At 39.4% G+C, this 19,226-nt stretch overlaps 1 protein-coding gene across 2 annotated transcripts; it reads right to left on the bottom strand.

Annotated features, from left to right (window-relative positions):
- Positions 1 to 310: 310 nt before the first annotated feature.
- Positions 311 to 18,819, bottom strand: znf800b (zinc finger protein 800b). 2 transcript variants are annotated; one of them, XM_079870107.1, is made up of 6 exons: positions 18,611 to 18,818; positions 11,419 to 11,548; positions 6,180 to 6,275; positions 5,884 to 6,027; positions 3,807 to 4,983; positions 311 to 1,200 (listed from the first exon to the last, which is right to left on the bottom strand). In XM_079870107.1, coding segments are annotated over exons 2-6 (1,524 nt in total). In that variant the 5' UTR covers positions 11,525 to 11,548; positions 18,611 to 18,818; the 3' UTR covers positions 311 to 1,199. The 2 variants fall into 2 exon arrangements, with proteins under 2 accessions (XP_079726233.1, XP_079726234.1); XM_079870108.1 differs by having other exon boundaries at positions 314 to 1,200; positions 11,464 to 11,548; positions 18,611 to 18,819.
- Between the last annotated feature and the right edge of the window lie 407 nt (positions 18,820 to 19,226).

The raw sequence follows: 19,226 nt of genomic DNA, 5'->3' as shown, positions 1-19,226 counted from the left end.
AATGTCAGCTTTGGTTGCCTTCAACAGCTGGTTTATAAAAAGTGCACTATTGCCCTCTAGTGGTCTCAAACACACTTGCTCACTCATGATTCCCAAACTACCACCTCAAATACTGCACTCTTTGGGATTTAAAATAATCTTTTAGCCTTTCTATAATCAATAATACATTTATACAGAATGAGTGTGAAGTGTTAGGCTAATTTTAATTAAAAAAGAATCCTGTTACATGAGAACACAAAATGCCTTTAAACTTCACTTAAAGCTTTTGTTTTCATTATTTGAGACAAAGAAAGGAAAAAAACAAACAATCCATATGTTAATTTTCTCTGTTTATTGTTGGTCAATACAAAGAAAACAGAAAAATAAAAAAAATTAGAAATAACACTTCTACCAACTTCTATCCGTCAAGTCTCCATAAGGTTAAACAAAGAATCTACAGATAAGCACAGTGAATGCATCCGGAGACCTGTTCACTTTTTTTTTTTAATGTGAACAGACAAATGAAGAGCGTAAAATAACATAAGAAGAATCTAAAACTGATATCAGACGAATTAATGAGAGAACTGCAGGAGGACACTACTAAACAGATCTCATAGAAAGTGCAGTTCACACAAGCTCTCGTCTTCCCCAGAGCATGTGTGTGTTCAAGCACAAAACACACCTTTCCCTTAATATAACTGAAGCGGAGTCCGAGTTCATGCCGTTCCAGTGGTCTTCAGTGTCCAGTGATGGAGAAGAAACACATCCAGATCTTATCACTGAATACCAATGAGCCTGATGGGAGTCAATCGCCAGCGTCCAGCGGCCGAGTTCAACAAGAGCATGTGTGTCTTGAAGCTCCGCCTGAGGCCAATTCACTGCAACTGGACCTGGAACAATCGCCTGGCCGTTTTCGGACGGATACGTCAAATCTTATTGATGTCAGCAGGGGAATAGAAAGCATAAATATATTTCCTCTTACATTCGAGAGTGGTAAACAGATACCAGAGCACAGCTGAGAATACTGTACCGTTACATTCTCCAATATGTGTGTGTGGGACGACGGGAAAGCCCAAACACACATTTCCGAGGGTTTCTTATACCCTGCAAACTGTTTAAAGTCTTGTTTTGTACAGAACTGGGCTTTTCTTTGTCACTTCCACTGTCCAGTGTGTCTTTCCACCGTCGCTGCCAGAAGTCCAGGTCGCTGTCAGAAAATATCTAATAAAGAGAGACAGGAAAGTTAGAGAGAGACACCAAAACAGAGTGATAGAAAGTTACCATGATATCTCAGAAATGTACCATGGTAAAACCATATTTTTATGGGCATGTACTATAGTAATATCATGAAATTTGAAGTGTCTTGGGTTTCTTGTAAGTTACATCATGGTCAGTTAAACGACACTTTAAAATATTTGTATTATTATTTAGTAATATATTATCATTATTATTATTATTATTAGGCTATTATTATATATAGTAGCCAAAATACTAAATTATATAAGTCCTATAATATTTTGTCTGAATAAATAAAAAACTAAAAATAAAAGTTTATAAATTCTACAAGTGAATTTAGGCATCACAACACTATAATGTACAGAATAAAAAAAAAATATCATATTCATTTTGAGATTTTCGAAAGATTATACTCAGTGTTATTTAATTATTGTTCCTTTCCCCTTTTCTAATGCTCACTTAAAGTTCATCTAAATATAAGAGAGGAACAATCAAAATGAAATATTGAACAATACTGATAAATTAAATAAAGTAAAGTAAAGTAAAGTAATGTAATGTAATGTAATGTAATATATAGTGTTGGGTGTAATGCATTACTAAATAGTTACTGTAATTGATTTTCTCCTGAAAAGTAAAGTAAGGGATTACTCTTTCATTTTTCAGTAATTTAATTCTAGTTACTTCTGATGTAATTGCATTAAATACTGTATAGACTAGAACAATTCTATATAAAACACATTTAATTGACAGAATTACAGGAGCAGTTTCATCTCTATCCTTGTATTGTTCAACTGGGCGAGGTTGATACGGGATTTAGAAAGAAATAATCTAAGAAATACTTTTTAGAGCGAGTAATTGGTACAGGAACTTAATGTAATTAGCAGTTAGTAATTAATTACTTTTTATAGTAACTTACCAAACACTGAATTTAATATTAAATAAATAAATAAATAATATAATATAATATTGCACTGAGGCTAAATGTTTATCAGATACAATATGCACAGACTGCAGTAGTTTATTGTTTAAGTAACTAGTTTAGTTTATTGCTTAAGTGACTAGTTTATTGTTTAAGTAACCAGTTTATTGCGTAGGTTACTAGTTTATTGCGTAGGTATTAGGTAAGTAGTTTATTGATTAAGTAACTAGTTTAGTTTATTGCTTAAGTAAATAGTTTATTGCTTAAGTAAATAGTTTATTGCTTAAGTAACTATAGTTTATTGCTTAAGTAACTAGTTTATTGCGTAAGTAACCAGTTTATTGCTTAAGTAACCAGTTTATTGCGTAAGTAACCAGTTTATTGCGTAGGTAACTCTGCCACAGTTGGACTGGGAGCAGCTGGTAATCCAGCCTTCATGTGTTTTCCTGTTAGATGTAACTTACTGCAACCCAGAGACAAACACCAGGACTGAGACCCAAAGGAACAAGTGAAATGCTAACTGTCAGAGTGACATATGGACTTCCACCACGGGGAGAAAATGGAGCATTAACGGGGAAAAAAGCAAGTCAAGAATGGTCATGGATACCCAAGGCAACCCCGTCACCCTTATTTGATGATCAGAGAGCTTCTCTTGTCTCTCGGGTCCTGTGACAGAGCGTTGTGATTAATACGAGCCCTGTTTCCAAGGACACGGGTGAGTTATCTTAATTGCTTCTTAAAGAAGCCCCCCTCATGGCTCTTTAAACCTCGAGGTGAGACCGGACCGGTCTGATTTCCGGGGCCTTGCAGTGACATCCACGCTTCATTCTCCCGTGCTGGAAGTGCACCCTGGGAGTTCTCTTATTCATTAGCAGCAAGGCTGCAGTAACAATCCGCCAATCAAAGCACAATTCCTCTCTCCACACACACCGTCTCCTTCGCCATTGAAGTTCAGAGGCAGAACGAACACATGCTAGCACAGGACACAACTGCACACACACTAGTGAGCTTCCTACCTCGACAACTCCTGATTTTGTATCACGATTGAGCCTAAATATAGGCAGCATAACACTACTACCTTCTGAGATGTTTTGGCCAAATTCAAAGGCAGGTATTTGCATGCATTATTGTTTTTTTGTCAAGTATGCAATTGCAAAATGCAATGCAATGAAGTGATCTGCCTTTTGAGATGTTCTGGCCAAATTTGAAAGCAGAATTGCAGGCATTTTTTGTCAAGAATGCCGTTTCAAAATCCATTGCGATGAGGTGATCGGCCTTCTTAGATGCTTTGGCCAAATTCAAAGGTCGAATTGCATGAATTTCTAATCAAGTATGCAATTACAGAATGCATTGCGATGAAGTGGTCAGCCTTCTTAGATCTTTTAGCCAAATTTGAAAGCAGAATTGCATGCATTATTTGTCAAGAATGCAATGAGGTGATCGGCCATCTGAGATGTTTTAGCCAAATGCAAAGGTAGAATTGCATGCTTTTTATTTATTTATTTTTTGGTCAAGAATGTAATTGCAGAAAGCATTTCAAGAGCTATGTAAAAAAAAAAAAAAAAAGTTGGTGGACAAAGCAACAAGAAATACTTGTATTTTATTCAATAGCTTAAATGAAAAATAACCTGCTGTTGTGTAGACATGTTGACTCTTTAGGAGATACACTCACCAAAGCATGACCTTGGATCTTGTTCGGATCCCTGCGCTCCTTGCTGCGGTTTTTAGATGGCTTCTCTTGTGCAACCCTAGATACCGTGCCTTTTTAAAGCTCTGTCCACAGATGTTGCACACATGCAGAGATTTCTTATTCACACTCCCTTTGGGGCTACCGGCCTTCACTTTCTTGCTATTGGCTCCTTTCCCAGTCTTCAAGGTCTTGCGCATTACTCCAGGTGCTTTCAGGTTCCTGCGTGTCGGATATGGTGAAGTGTGGTTGTGCTGGACTTTCACTTCTTCTTGACCGTGATCTTTCGCGTCTTCTTTGTTCAACACGACCTCGGCCGGCTTCTTGACGGCGTAGCTCTCCAGCGACGACGAGATCCGGCAGATGTAGGAGGACTTCTTCTTGTGAAAGTCCGAGAGATGGCGAAGCACGTCTCTTTTGCGGCGCGTCTTGTAACGGCAGAGCGGACAGCTGTAAAACTTCACAAAGAAGTCCGTGCCGTTGTCCGTGTGCAGCTCGATGTGCTTCTCCAGGTTTTGCACGGAGCTGAATGAACGTTTGCAGAGCTTGCAGAAGCGCGACTTGAAGTCGAAGCCCACGGAGAATTCGGCTTTGGACGGCACCTTGTCCTCTTTAGGGCTCTTCTGGCTCTGGGAGTTACAGGAGGAGCCGGGACTGTCTGGGGCTTTCCCGTTGACCATTTTCTTGGATTCGGACGTGGGATCAGTAGAGTTGGTTGAGGAGCCGGAGGATATAATCTTGTGAACAGTTTGCAGGTGTCTATTAAGGTGACCTCGAACCCTGTATGTCCTATTGCAGAGGAGGCATCTGCAGGAGTCCGAGTCTTCTTCCGTCGGCTCATCCTGATGCTCCATGTTTTCCTCTGCATCTTCCTCTCCTTTGTCCATGTTCTCTCTTTCATCTTCGTCATCAATGCAATTCTTCTCCGCTTCATCTAACCGGACCCGGCTGTCGGAGGGGTCGTGCCTCCAGCTCTCTGTGTTCGTGTCATTGGGACTCTGGGATGAAGGTGGGAGGTCGTCTTCTTTCGACAGGTACTGGTACACGGCGTTCTGGTTGCTGGCAATCGGCTCGAATTTCAGAACGTATTCCTCTTTATCCGAGCAGGAATAGATGGCTTCAATAAGTTCTTTCATGCTTTTTTTGTCATCTCCAGAGGAGTCTAGAAGACAAACCGGAACTAGATGTTAGTTAACGGGATCATATCATGGAAAACACTTTTTTGATATTAAAGAGCACTATTTAGAAATACTATAACACTAGATACATCAAGCCATTTCAAACTAACCTGCAAAACTGAGTTCAGATATCAAATTCAGTTATATCATCACAACCAGGGTAAGAAATTAACTTTTCTATTAAATTGTAATTGATTTTCAGGGGCATTTTTTTAAATGTTGTAAAGGCAATTTTAATAATTACATTATTAAACGTATTAGAGTTGTCTTTTATGTCAAATTCTTATTTTTATTCAGCTGATTCAATTGATCAGAACACAACAGGCATGATGTAAACAATAAAAAGTTAACAACATCAACAAATCTGTTCAAAGGCGGAATAATTGCATAATTTTATGAGATTAGTGTCATTTTAAAATGCCTACTTTTTCAAAATAATTAAAAAAAAGGAACTAAATGTAATGCCTTTTCATTAATTTTCACTTTTACTTTAATCACGACGGTAGCTATCAATTTAGATTAATTGTGTAGTTAATTTTTGTTCAGTTTGATGACCCTTATCACAACCATAACAGGATCAACGGCATACAGTAATGCATCTTGACACACCCTAATTAATGGCAGTGTAAAATGTGTTAGTATATGTATAGTTAAAACAATTTAATTTACATATAGAAGTCTTTCTTAAAAGTACAGTAGCACTAACACAGATGCAACAAAAGTTGCACAATTAGATGCTGGAAAATAAACAGAACGGGCAGAATCAATGTCACCAAAACATAATTACGCTTTATTTCCATAAGCCAATGAAAAAATATCAGGGCAAACTCAACACTGGTCTTTTGGGGATTGAATGAACAGCAGAAAGGCATTGTTATACTAACCATCAGGTTCAGGCATTCGAGTGAAACAATAGATTTCCTTGTGCTTGATCAGATTGGGAAGGCCACGGAAGAGACTGCGGCAGAGTTTGCACTCAAAGATTGTGTCCACCTCTTTCAGGAGAATGTGTTTGAGCTGTGCAGTGCCTGCAAATAACCACAAGAGGGCAGTGATAGGAGTCAGTGAGATTCTGTGCCGAGTCAGACAACGGTGCTCCACATACTTTCCATTTCATTATAATGGATTGTTCTACTATGATTACAAAGAGATGAAGTAGAGGTGAGGTTACACAAAGCACCTGTGCGGAAACATTCAATGATCTGATGGATGCCAGATTTGGATGTGAGCAGCTGTGTTTGTAGCAGAGCAGGATCTCCAGGTTCTGTGGAATAAACTGAAACAGAAAAACAGAGTATTCTTACACTGTGTCCTAACCAGACGCGGCGATGCGATAAAGGGATGGTTCGGGGTAAACTCAACCTAGGGTCCTTTGCACCATGACCTCGAGCCAAACACCCCCCCAGAAGCCTTTTTCCCTTGGTTGAACATTATTAAAGTTAGAGCTTATTTAGAGATATCGAATGGATCCAAGGATGTATCTCGTAAATTACTCCACTAATAATGCCCAGAATGGCACCAAACTTCTACAGTAGTACAAATAGGTTCTGTACTCATAAAACAAGGCATTGGAAAGTTTGTAAGTACATCAGGAGTTTATTTAAATAACACTTGCCTGACGGCTCATGCTACCGCTAACCCGGACATCGAGGTCACTTCCGTTATTTGGGAAAAGCCCGTAAAAGTCCTGGCAGAAAGCAATGCATAAGGATGTACAAATGTACAAAAAGTAATGTATTCCCTACATTACTCCACTAATGTAGTCACTGACTGAGGCCCTGATTACATCTGGTATTAAGATGCGTTTTGGATCACAAGTAGACGAGGGAGACTCATTCCTGTTCACTCCTGGTGTTTTAATCAGTCTCTTTTGTCCACTTCTGTCCTGATTTCTCCGAGGTCTATGGGTGGGTAAATGTAAGGGCTTTTCAGATCTTTTCAATGGATGAAATAAACTCGCACCATTTACATATGATTTACATGGAGAAAACAGAAAAACAGCTTTCATTTCGTGGATAGAGCTCTTCCCACAATGTTTACGCATTAGGTCAGTAGATGGTCTTTTGTTGCTGTTCGAACACATTCGACCACATGAGCGTCTACCAGAGGTGTATTCACATTCATTACTCAGGTAGAAGTATAGATACTAGGGTTTAAAAAGACTTCTGTAGAAGTTGAAGTATCAACTCAAGCTTTTTACTCAAGTAAAAGTGTAAAAGTACTGGTTTCAAAACTACTTGAAGTATACAAGTAAAAGTAATGTAAGGAAAAAAATAGCATTAAGGACAAAAGCTTAGGCCGCGCCACAGGAGCCTATAGTGCACTACCCACATTTTAGTACAATGCAAATACATTAAAGAACCATATGTGTACTACTGAGCGGAAGATATGATGACTAGTTGCCTATAAGTATTGTAATGGTGCAAAAAGTCAAACTTCAAACTTTTTTTGGCTGGCTATGTTCTTGCTTGGAGTGTAACGTGATTTGTGTCATGTGCAGGTGCGATGGATCGCGTACAAACCAATAGGGTGTCGGAATGGTGCATGTTAAAGATCTTACCTCACATGTACTATGGTTAGGATGAAAGATATCTATGGACTGCTATTCTGTTTGTAGACTTACCCGTGACACCTTACTGTACCATCAGAAAGTTCATTTGTGACATACTGTCATTGTTACAGTGTAATTATATATTTAAGTACTGAGTAATATTAAGCAACTACATGTGCTTACTATAGGGTTAGGGTAGGATTAGGGTTTGGTTGAGGGTTAGTTGCATGTAATTATGCATAATTTACTGTTATTACTATGGTAAGTACATGTACTGCACTTGATAAAAGGAAATAAAAAGAAAAGTAAAAAAAAAAAAGGAATGGTATATGTTTATACTTCTCATCCAACCACAATCAAATGAACTCTATACGGATGGCGCAATTTATCTGAATAGGTTTTCCTTTCTCTTTTTTTTAACGATGGCAAGCCGGAATGAAAACAAGCCGAAATGAAATAGAAGTAACGAGGCTATTTTTAAAATGTAAGAAGTAGAAAGTCCAGGTAATTGCGTGAGAATTTAAGGAGTAGAAGTAAAAAGTCGGATGAAAAATAATTACTTCAGTAAAGTATAGATACCCAAATTTCTACGCAAGTAAGGTAACGAAGCATTTGTACGTCGTTTCTTGACACCTTTGGCGTCTACACTAGAAAAGCGATGCGTTTTCGACTACCTCTGGAAGTGGTCAAAAGTGGACATTTTAAAAATAGCCTCGTTACTCCTATTTAATTTCGGCTTGTTTTCATTCCGGCTTGTCATCGTTAAAAAAAAGGAAAGAAAAACCTATCCAGATAAATTGCGCCATCCGTATAGAGTTTGATTTGATTGTTTTAGACCCCGTTTACACCTGTATTTAGTGTCGTCCACTTGAGATTTGATCATGCTGACCAAAAACACATCTTAATACCAGGTGTAAACAGGGAAAAGAAAGGAAAGTGTGATGCAAATGAAAGACATGCTTCCTTTGCATCACAGAAAACATCCAGTGAATCAAGAGCCTCGGTTATAATACTGCCTATCTCTCTTATTAACACTTATGACAGTCTGTCAGGCTGAATCTCTTTAAATAATTCTCCCCAGACAAACTCATTATTCAGAAATGATCATCTGAAGTCGAGTTTGCTGTGCTCATGATAGTGTGTTTTGGATGGCAAATCTCACTGATATGAATCATATCCATTCAGAGGTTCAGCTTGTGCTTTCTAAATGAGACTTTATTAAAGTTTGCATTATTGATGGCGGCTGTCTAGATGAGTATTTTTGCGAAAGCGTCTGGCTCTGAAACAAAAGCCTTGATTTAACACGCATTTTTCCCACTGGATAAATCGGATCATATCTCTTACGTTTGCCAATATTTCAAGGCTGTGATTAATGAAGCGCTAGTTTGTGGAGAACATTACAGAAAATACTTTTATTAGTGGAGTTTGCAAATAACACTAGTATTATTATTGCTCAAACTTAAAGGGGTGGTATAATGCCCTTTCCACAAGATTTAAAATAAGTCTTTATTGTCCCCAGAGTGTGTGAAGTTTTAGCTCAAAATACCCCACAGATATTTTTATACAGCATGTTAAAATTGTCACTTTTTGAGGGTGAGCAAAAACACACCGTTTTTGTCTGTCCCTTTAAATGCAAATGAGCTGCTGCTCCCGGCACAGGGGGCGGAGCTTCAAGAGCTTGCACTCACACACACATGCCCTGAAAATTTCAAAAACTTTTAGCCTTTTATGTTCAAACCGAAGTCAGAATGATGGAGAGACTCAAGAAGAAGTGACAACATGTAGAAGCAACAGGACATTTCTGAATGCTTAGTTGATGAATTTATGTAGCTTATGTGTAGTTAACTATCTTCTAGTCATTGATTAGCATATTCTGTCTTGATAATCTATAAATCGTGTTCCGGGGGCGGGGTTTATGTAAATTTTAGGGTTGGTGATGTCACTAACCCTGTGGTGTAGTCCCTACCAGCCGTTTGTTGTAGTCCTTAAAAACAATTTCTTTAAAAGCAAATATCTCCCTTTGCTTTGAACTTTGAGTGTTGTAACTTTGCAGATGTTGTTTATGCTCAAACAGTAGCATTACACACTAACTAAAGTTAGAAAAGTCAAATCATATTCAACCACCCCTTTAAGGTTGTATTATCGTTGTGGTGAGTTTAACAAACAAAAACCCCATTTTATTCAATATCTAGAGATGCAGCTGTTATCTAAAACGCCTCTTAAAGAGCATTGTCCGTCACTAGAGCTATATGGGAACAGATACACAGTGGGAGACAATAACTCTTCACTACATGAGGAGGTGGAAAATCAATCGTGTGTAAAATATGGGGCATGAACACAGCTGTGGATAAAGCGACCAAATCAGCCAGAGATTGATGATGGGGATGTTGGGGAGTTTATGGCTGGAACCCAGCGGTGTGTTTAGAGAGGTCCTCAGAGACTCGCCTTAAATTGCAGGTGCTTTATGTCTGCGTGACGGATTTTCCTGGAGGAATGGCCGGAAATCTGCCAATATAAGGACCGCTAGGTGAGGGGGTGGCCGTCTACAATCTGCACTTCAACACCGCTGACTGATGCTTGTGGTTTGATGGCCTGTTTCCACCAGACCGTTCAGTCTGTACATTAGAGCCAAAGGTCCAAGTTTAGCACTTGTCAAATGGTGGGTGAAAGAAAAATAGTTTTTGGCTGGTAAATAACACTTGATTGAGTCACTAGTTGCCTGAAAGTAGTACATGACAGGGTTGTTATTGTTATAACTATAAGTAAAACTATTAAAAATCAGTTTTCGGTAACTGAAATTAAGCTGAAATAAAAGGATATATTAATATTAGATGATATTAGTTTTGTTGGACAACTGATAAAGCTAAATAAATAAGTTGAAGTACTAAAATTGCTAAAATACTAAAACTGGGATAAAAAATAAACTAAAGCAAAATTAAATAAAAAAAACAAATATATATATATATATATTTTTTTACAAAAGCATATAATATAAATTACTAAAACTTTAAAATTAAAAATATAAAAATAAATGCTAATTCAAAATAAACAAAACTAATAGAAATGACAATAACATAACAAACATGATTGAACAATTATAATGAAAAACGGAAAATATTTTTAAAAAATGACAAATAAAAAAATTCTAATAAAACTTTAAAATTAGTTTAAAAAGCAAAAATATAAAAGCTAATTTAAAATATCAATTTTTAAAAAAGTAAATTAGAAATAAAATGACAAAAGCACTAAACAAATTTACTAAAATTGAAAATATAAAAATAAAAGCCAATTCAAAATACTAATCAGCACTTTAATACATCAGTATATAAATAATATTAAAATAACACTGCTGAGATCATTCGAGGGAAATGAGCTAAATAGAAAATACAAAGTGGAAAAACAGCAGTGAGGTAGGAAAACAAGTTATTTTTCTTTGGTTTTAAAGAAAACAGTTGTACTATTAGTAAACTGCTATATCCTACAACTTAAGCCCCTCCCCTGAGCCCGCCCCCATGCACACATCATCAAATGGGCGTGGCCACTATAACAGGGGCAAAGAGCAGACCAATCAATGTTACCATTTCACCCTGTGTGTGTGTGTGTGTGTGAGATGGGGCGTGACCTCACCTCTTTAAGGGTCACAGACTCTAGTGGCCCCTACTGAGTGAAGGACAATAGCAGGCACTGGAGGAATTTGCTGTAATCCTCTAATGGGGAAGGATCAGAGCGGACGGGCCGCTATTAAAATGCAACTAATCTCGCCTCGGATTATGTCCAGTCATGTGGACAGGTCAGAATGGATCCCATTGGTCAAGTTAAAATAAGGGTCATATATGACATTTGCAAGATCCAAAAAGTGAAAGTTTACCTAGCGTCTTGCTCGCATGGTCAGGCCCGGGCACAGCGGCCTCACCTGTGATGTCATCCGTCTGACAAGACTTCTCATTGGCTGGGGTCGAGCGGGTTTCCTCCATCTCTAAACCGCTTCAGACGTGCCTCTGTGGAGATGGAGAGAACAGCAGAGCAATGACCAGCGACTCCAAAGAAGAGATGTACTGACAAACACCTCGAAATCCAGCTGACAAGACAATAAAGGACAGCGATCAGAGGCACGTTTTTTAAAGTAGGCTTTTTTGCGCACACACACACACACACACACACACACACACACACACACAGAGAGTCTGGTTCGCTATCTCTGTGGGGACTCTCCATAGACGTAATGGTTTTTATACTGTATAAACTGTATATTCTCTCTTCTTACACTAACCCGACCCCTAAACCAACCCATCACACACACACACACACACACACACACACACACACACACACACACACACACACACACTAACCCGACCCCTAAACCTACCCATCACACACACACACATTAACCCGAGCCCTAAACCTACCCATCATCACACACACACACACACACACACACACACACACACACAAACCCGACCCCTAAACCTACCCATCACACACACACACACACACACACACACACACACACACACACTAACCCGACCCCTAAACCAACCCATCACACACACACACACACACACACACACACACACACACACTAACCCGACCCCTACACCAACCCATCACACACACACACTCACACACACTAACCCGACCCCTAAACCTACCCATCACACACACTCACACACACTAACCCGACCCCTACACCTACCCATCACACACACTCACACACTCACACTAACCCAACCCCTACACCTACCCATCACACACACAAACTCACACTAACCCGACCCCTAAACCTACCCATCACACACTCGCACTAACCCGACCCCTAAACCTACCCATCACACACACTCACACTAACCCGGCCCCTACACCTACCCATCACACACACTCACACACTCACACTAACCCAACCCCTACACCTACCCATCACACACACAAACTCACACTAACCCGACCCCTAAACCTACCCATCACACACTCACACTAACCCGACCCCTACACCTACCCGTCACACACACACACAGACACACTAACCCGACCCCTACACCTACCCATCACACACACAAACTCACACTAACCCAACCCCTACACCTACCCATCACACACACACTCACTCACACTAACCCGACACCTACCCATCACACACTCACACTAACCCGACCCCTACACCTTCCCCATCACACACACACACAGACACACTAACCCGACCCCTAAACCTACCCATCACACACACTAACCCGACCCCTACACCTACCCATCACACACACAAACTCACACTAACCCAACCCCTACACCTACCCATCACACACACACTCACTCACACTAACCCGACACCTACCCATCACACACTCACACTAATCCGACCCCTACACCTTCCCCATCACACACACACACAGACACAGACACACTAACCCGACCCCTAAACCTACCCATCACACACACTAACCCGACCCCTACACCTACCCATCACACACACACACAGACACACTAACCCGACCCCTAAACCTACCCATCACACACACTAACCCGACCCCTACACCTACCCATCACACACACACTCACTCACACTAACCCGACACCTACCCATCACACACACTCACACTAACCCGACCCCTACACCTAACCATCACACACACAAACTCACACTAACCCGACCCCTAAACCTAACCATCACACACACACACATTAACCCGAGCCCTAAACCTACCCATCACACACACTCACACTAACCCAACCCCTACACCTACCCATCACACACACTCACACACTCACACTAACCCAACCCCTACACCTACCCATCACACACACTCACACACACTAACCCGACTCCTAAACCTACCCATCACACACACTCACACACAATAACCCGACCCCTAAACCTACCCATCACACACACTCACACACACACTAACCTGACCCCTAAATCTACCCATCACACACACTTACCCAACCCCTACACCTACCCATCACACACACACACGCACAAACGCACACACACACACTCACACTAACCCGACCCCTAAACCTACCCATCTCACACACACACACACAAAAACCCAACCCCTAAACTTACCCATCACACACACACACACACACACACACTAACCCGACCTCTACACCTATCCATCACACACACACACAGCCGACCCCTTCACCTACCCATCACACACACACAAACTAACCCGACCCCTACACCTACCCATCACACACACACACACACACACACACACACACACACACACACACACAACAACCCCTAAACCTACCCATCACACACACACTAATGGGCCTTTCACACAGGACGCGATATGCGCGGGGCTTGCCGCTGGGTTCAGCGTTGCCCTTCAGATACAACGCGATTTGCGCTGCGCTATGACGTAGGCGGAGTTTTAAAAACTTATATGGGGACACATATTAAAAAACTGTTTACACACATTGCCTACCTACAAGTTACCTGACTGTTAAAACACAACTATTTTTAATGTAAATCTGTCTGTCTATGAGACGATCATCCATTTTGATTTCCGTGCTTGTTTGGATCCCCTGATTCTATTGGCCGCGCTGGTAATCGTCACAGAGCGCAGCGGCAAAAGTTGAACTATTTTGAACTTTGACCGCGGCGGTCAATGATGCGCACCGCTGCGCTTGCACTTTGATCAATGCAGCAACAAAACGTCCTTGCGCGGCGCAAGCCATTGATATGAATGGGTTTTATAGCGCAGCGCATACCGCGTCCTGTGTGAAAGGCCCATAACCCGACCTCTACACCTACCCATCACACACACACACACACTAACCCGACCTCTACACCTACCCATCACACACACACACACACTAACCCGACCTCTACACCTACCCATCACACACACACACAGCCGACCCCTACACCTACCCATCACACACTAACCCGACCCCTACACTTACCCATCACACACACACACAACCCAACCCCTAAACCTTCCCATCACAGACAAACACACACTTACTCACACTAACCCGACCCCTAAACCTACCCATCACACACACTTACACACACACACACACTAACCCGACCCCTAAACCTACCCATCACACACACACTTACACACACACACACTAACCCGACCCCTAAACCTACCCATCACACAAAACTTTCTGCATTTGTACAGTACATTTTCAAATAAACTCATTCTGTATGATTTATAAGCTTGTTTCCCCACAGTGACATGAGTGTGTGCGCATTCAGGTTTAAGTCCCCACCGGGATAGAAAAACATGTACACACACACTCCCTCTCTCTCTCTCTCTCTCACACACACACACACACACACAGATATATAAATGTATAAACATATTAGCAAATGGTTTTCATTTTATTGATTAGATTATATTTGTGAAAATATTATATACTTGTGTATTTTGCATGGTAAATTTCGGAGGGAACACTTGTGCTGTGTTGTTCGTTTGGAAGCCGGTTTGGATAACAGCACGTATTAAATCAATAAATGTCAGTTTTATGTAACTGTAATTATTAAATTGCATGTATAATACTGAATGCATGTTTATTAAATGTAATTACGGTTTACCAGTCTATATGCAATGCCCTTTATAATGCATGTTGTTTATAATGATTGCAACTATAATTTATGTTTGTTTCATTCCTGTTCTGAATGGCAATACATTAAAGGATTTCTGGTGGAATGAGGGGAACTAAAATACAGGTTCATAATGTTTCGTTTTATTAGCTTGAATTTTATATTATTTCTATATTTAATAATTAAATCTGACTGACACATTTGTGACTTACCCTTGGGGGTTTTCAATTTGTATATATTTTGATTGCATCTGTCAGTATGTTTGTTCATCATAACTTTGCTTTAACGCACTGAACATGAGCCTGTCTCTTTATCTCCATCCCTGTCTATTTCACACTTCCCTTTGCTTTTGAATTACAAATATCGGTTGTATAAGATCCTACACAAACACACTCACTAACAGTAAACCCTCAGACTGAAGCCAGAGCCATCAAACACACTGTTATTGAAATTGACAGCGTAATGTTATAAGATGAGTGCTTTTTCATGGCTAGATGATTTCAAACTACTTATACTGATAAACCGCTGGTCTAATATAACTAGCTAAATGGAAACAAACAAACAAAGTCCCCACACACGTAAAAATAAGAAAAAGAACAATAGAACTGGAATTTCTTTACAAATACATGAGGATAAATTTAAAGTGGAGTGTCTAATCTGTTCTTTCCCTCATAATGAAAGTGAATATTGATCATGATTTTCATGGCGATTTTCAATTAATTCCGGTCAGTTTCTCAAACAAAGCTGTGCAACACGAGAAGGCTTGGAATACAACAAACAAATCATACACACTACATTTATGGTGTTTTGTGGTCTTTTTGTCACTTTTTGGCGCTCAAAAGCCACTTTCACTGTGTGTAAAAGAGCAGCAGGAACATTCTGCTAAACATCTACTTTTGTGTTCCACTGAAAAACAAACGTCATACAGGTTTGGTTTCTCTAAGTGTCGCCCTCTGCTGGAGTCTGGATGAAAAACAACAACAAATGCTCTCAGTCTTGACATAACTGAAGGTTGATACTTAAAAAGTAAATAAAAATCACTTTTTAAACACAGACAGAGATAGATGAATGAAGTGAAGTGATTATAAGCTGGCAATACCAAGTAAACTTCTGACCTGTCCTCAGTTGCTAGGATACCAACACCCGAGATTCAGATAGATAGATAGATAGATGATCATTCTATAATAGATTTACTAAAGTGTACATCACACTTTTTCCTAAGAATTAAAAAATAAATAAAAATCATTTTGTATTTCAATGAAAATTCAATAACAAAGATCATACCAAACTTAGTACTTTATGAAACAACTGAGAAAAAAAAAAATCTAATATCAAAATTCATTGGCAGCTAACTTCTGCATTAAACGTTCATGCTTAATTAAATGTTTTGATATATGTTTTATAATAATAGGCCATTAACACAGTCCGTGTGTCATCACATCCGGCTCCGATTAGCAGCGTAAAGGAATGTTCATCTTTCAATTATGATTAACCGTCACCCATTATTGTCTACAATATAATGCTATCCAATCATTGCACTCAAACATGGAGGATACGACTCGTTTAAGATGATCATAATTGTCTATGGGCTGGAAATATTTGCTTTATTTAAACAACTTCTAACTGATCTAAGTATTGATGATTGCATCATAAATGGAAAAAATGCGAACATTATTGTTTAATATAAGATTTGCCCAAACCTTTAATCCTCACAAAATAGACTTTAGTCATATTTCATATTTGAAACGTTGTGTAATTCTAATGCTCTTTAATGTGATGTTTTTTGTATTGTATTCTTTCAGTTTTGTAGTAAAATAAGGTGATGAGACTGAAGTATTGCGTATACACATACGAAATATGACATATTTTTCACAATACTCAATTAATGATTGTAAACTGAAGTGGGTGTCTTTAGAAGAGGTATCTGTTCTAAAGGCTACATAAATATAACACAACAATCCCATACTATGGGTAACGCATTACAAGTAACATTAGTTATGTAATCAGATAACTTTTTCAAGTAACTAGTAATGCATTAGCCTACATTACAACTAAATATCTGAGTTACGTTTTTAAATAAGTAGCTCGAGTTACTTTGTTTTCCCATGTATTGACTGACAGCTCTCCTGTCCTCATGTTGAGAGGAATCGTGAGTAAAATGTGCGTGAACATGATGGATGTTGTAGATCTATATGAGAACATGCATTTACTCATCTCACTTGCACAAAAACAGATTCAGTATTCCTCAAAATAAACAAAAACGGTGAAACAAACTCAAAATAATGCAAACCTGCAATAACTAAATGTTAAATAACACAAGCTTTTATGTATTTAATCTCACTTTATTAACCAATGTCTTTGTTGCTGACCTTCGATGGTACAATTTTACCAAACTAATAAGCAAAAATTACTTTCGATAAACATCACATTTGTGTTTCACTATATTGTGAGACTTTCCCCAACACTGGTCATTACATCTGCCTTTTCACTAACATGTTCAGCCAAAATCTCCTGAAGACTGCCAGTCTGAAAAGTTGTTCTGCATTACTGTACTTAAGTATTATCTTGGAGAATGTCCTGTACTTTAGTGCTATAGAAAATGTACACTTAGAATCTTGCATTTACAGGCAATCCTCAAGTCAGAAAACAGCAGACAATCACTTTATGAACATCTGTCTTCAAATGTCAAACACCAATAAAATCAAGTTCTAGTGGGTTTAATGCGGTTTTCGTGAACCAGTTTCAGATAAACAACTGGTGAGACAACCCTACATAGCGAGGACATTCAGAAATTGCTGCTTTGCAAAAGCTTGTATTGCATTAAACTAAGTTCAAAATTACTAGGTAGAAACGTTTTGCATGTTTTTAGCCGGATACTTTGACTTCTGTTTGAGTACATATGTTGTCACGCTATCCAAACGACCACTTCAACATATTTTATCAGTATTTTTAAAACCTCATCCACAATCTGAAACTACCAAAGTTCACGCTGACGAGCCAGACACAAGGAAGAACCACGTACAACGCGTTTTTAAACCCACAAAGGACGATTTACGCATATGAAAAAGCATAAAAACGTAATCAAACACGGAAAATAAACTTTCTAGCACATCAACATCCAGCCGCGCGGAACCGAACCGAACCTCAGGCACGCGCTGCGCTTTGCTCGTCATTGCGCGCGGCGCTGGAGAGCCTCGCGCCATTGCGCGCGCTCTCCTGACTCACACATGACAAATATCACAACAAAACACAAACCGTGTTGCTAACAACAGTCATCCGCATCTAATAAACTAGTTACACCTTTTATAATCACGCGCGGAATCGAAACCGATCGTCTCTTCGCCATCCACAGGCTGAACAACAAAACCATGACGCCATTTTCTGCAAAACAACCGCGTTCGGGGAGGAAACGCGACGCTTTTGCGCGTTTAAAACGCACGTAAACCGCTTCATCAAAGGTCGCGAGGCTTAAAACGAAGCTTTTAGGTGTTCTTACCGATATAATCCGCAGATTCCCGGAAGATACTTCGACTCTACGAGCTCTTGGATGATGTGTGACGCCTCCGCGCGCACGAATGCGAGTCTCCAGCACATGCACGTGCGCTGCTGAGCAAACACTGGAGATCTATCAGGGTCCGTGACCTAGTGCTTAAAGATCCGGGCTGGACCGAGAAGATCGGGGGTTCGAGTCGCTATCAGCAATCCACACATTTAGCTACAGCATTTGATCAGACTATCACACAAATGCCAATGCAAATAAACGGACTTAAAGCAGTTTAAAAGTTTAACCTTTCTAATAAAGAAAATTTTGGCCAATAGTGACATTTTAACTGTTTTAGACATCATTCTAATGGACTCAAAAAGTTTGTTTATAAATGTAAAAAAGTTCGTTCTTTCCATATTTTTATTAAAATATCACTTTTTTTTTGTTTTAATAGCCTAGTATAAAAGTTATATTTAAGTTCATTATAAGTTATACGTACTACAATAAAGTCATTTTTCTTATTAGTATGGTTAGCAGCAAAGATATTGCTTAATAAAGTGAGATTAAATGCATAAAGTATACTTTTTAAATTCAGTATATTTAATTATTGCAGATTTGCGTAATATTC

Source organism: Squalius cephalus (genome assembly GCF_949319135.1).
Source record: "Squalius cephalus genome assembly, chromosome: 4".
Taxonomy (NCBI): Eukaryota; Metazoa; Chordata; class Actinopteri; order Cypriniformes; family Leuciscidae; genus Squalius; species Squalius cephalus.
This window is presented reverse-complemented; position numbering and strand designations above follow the sequence as displayed.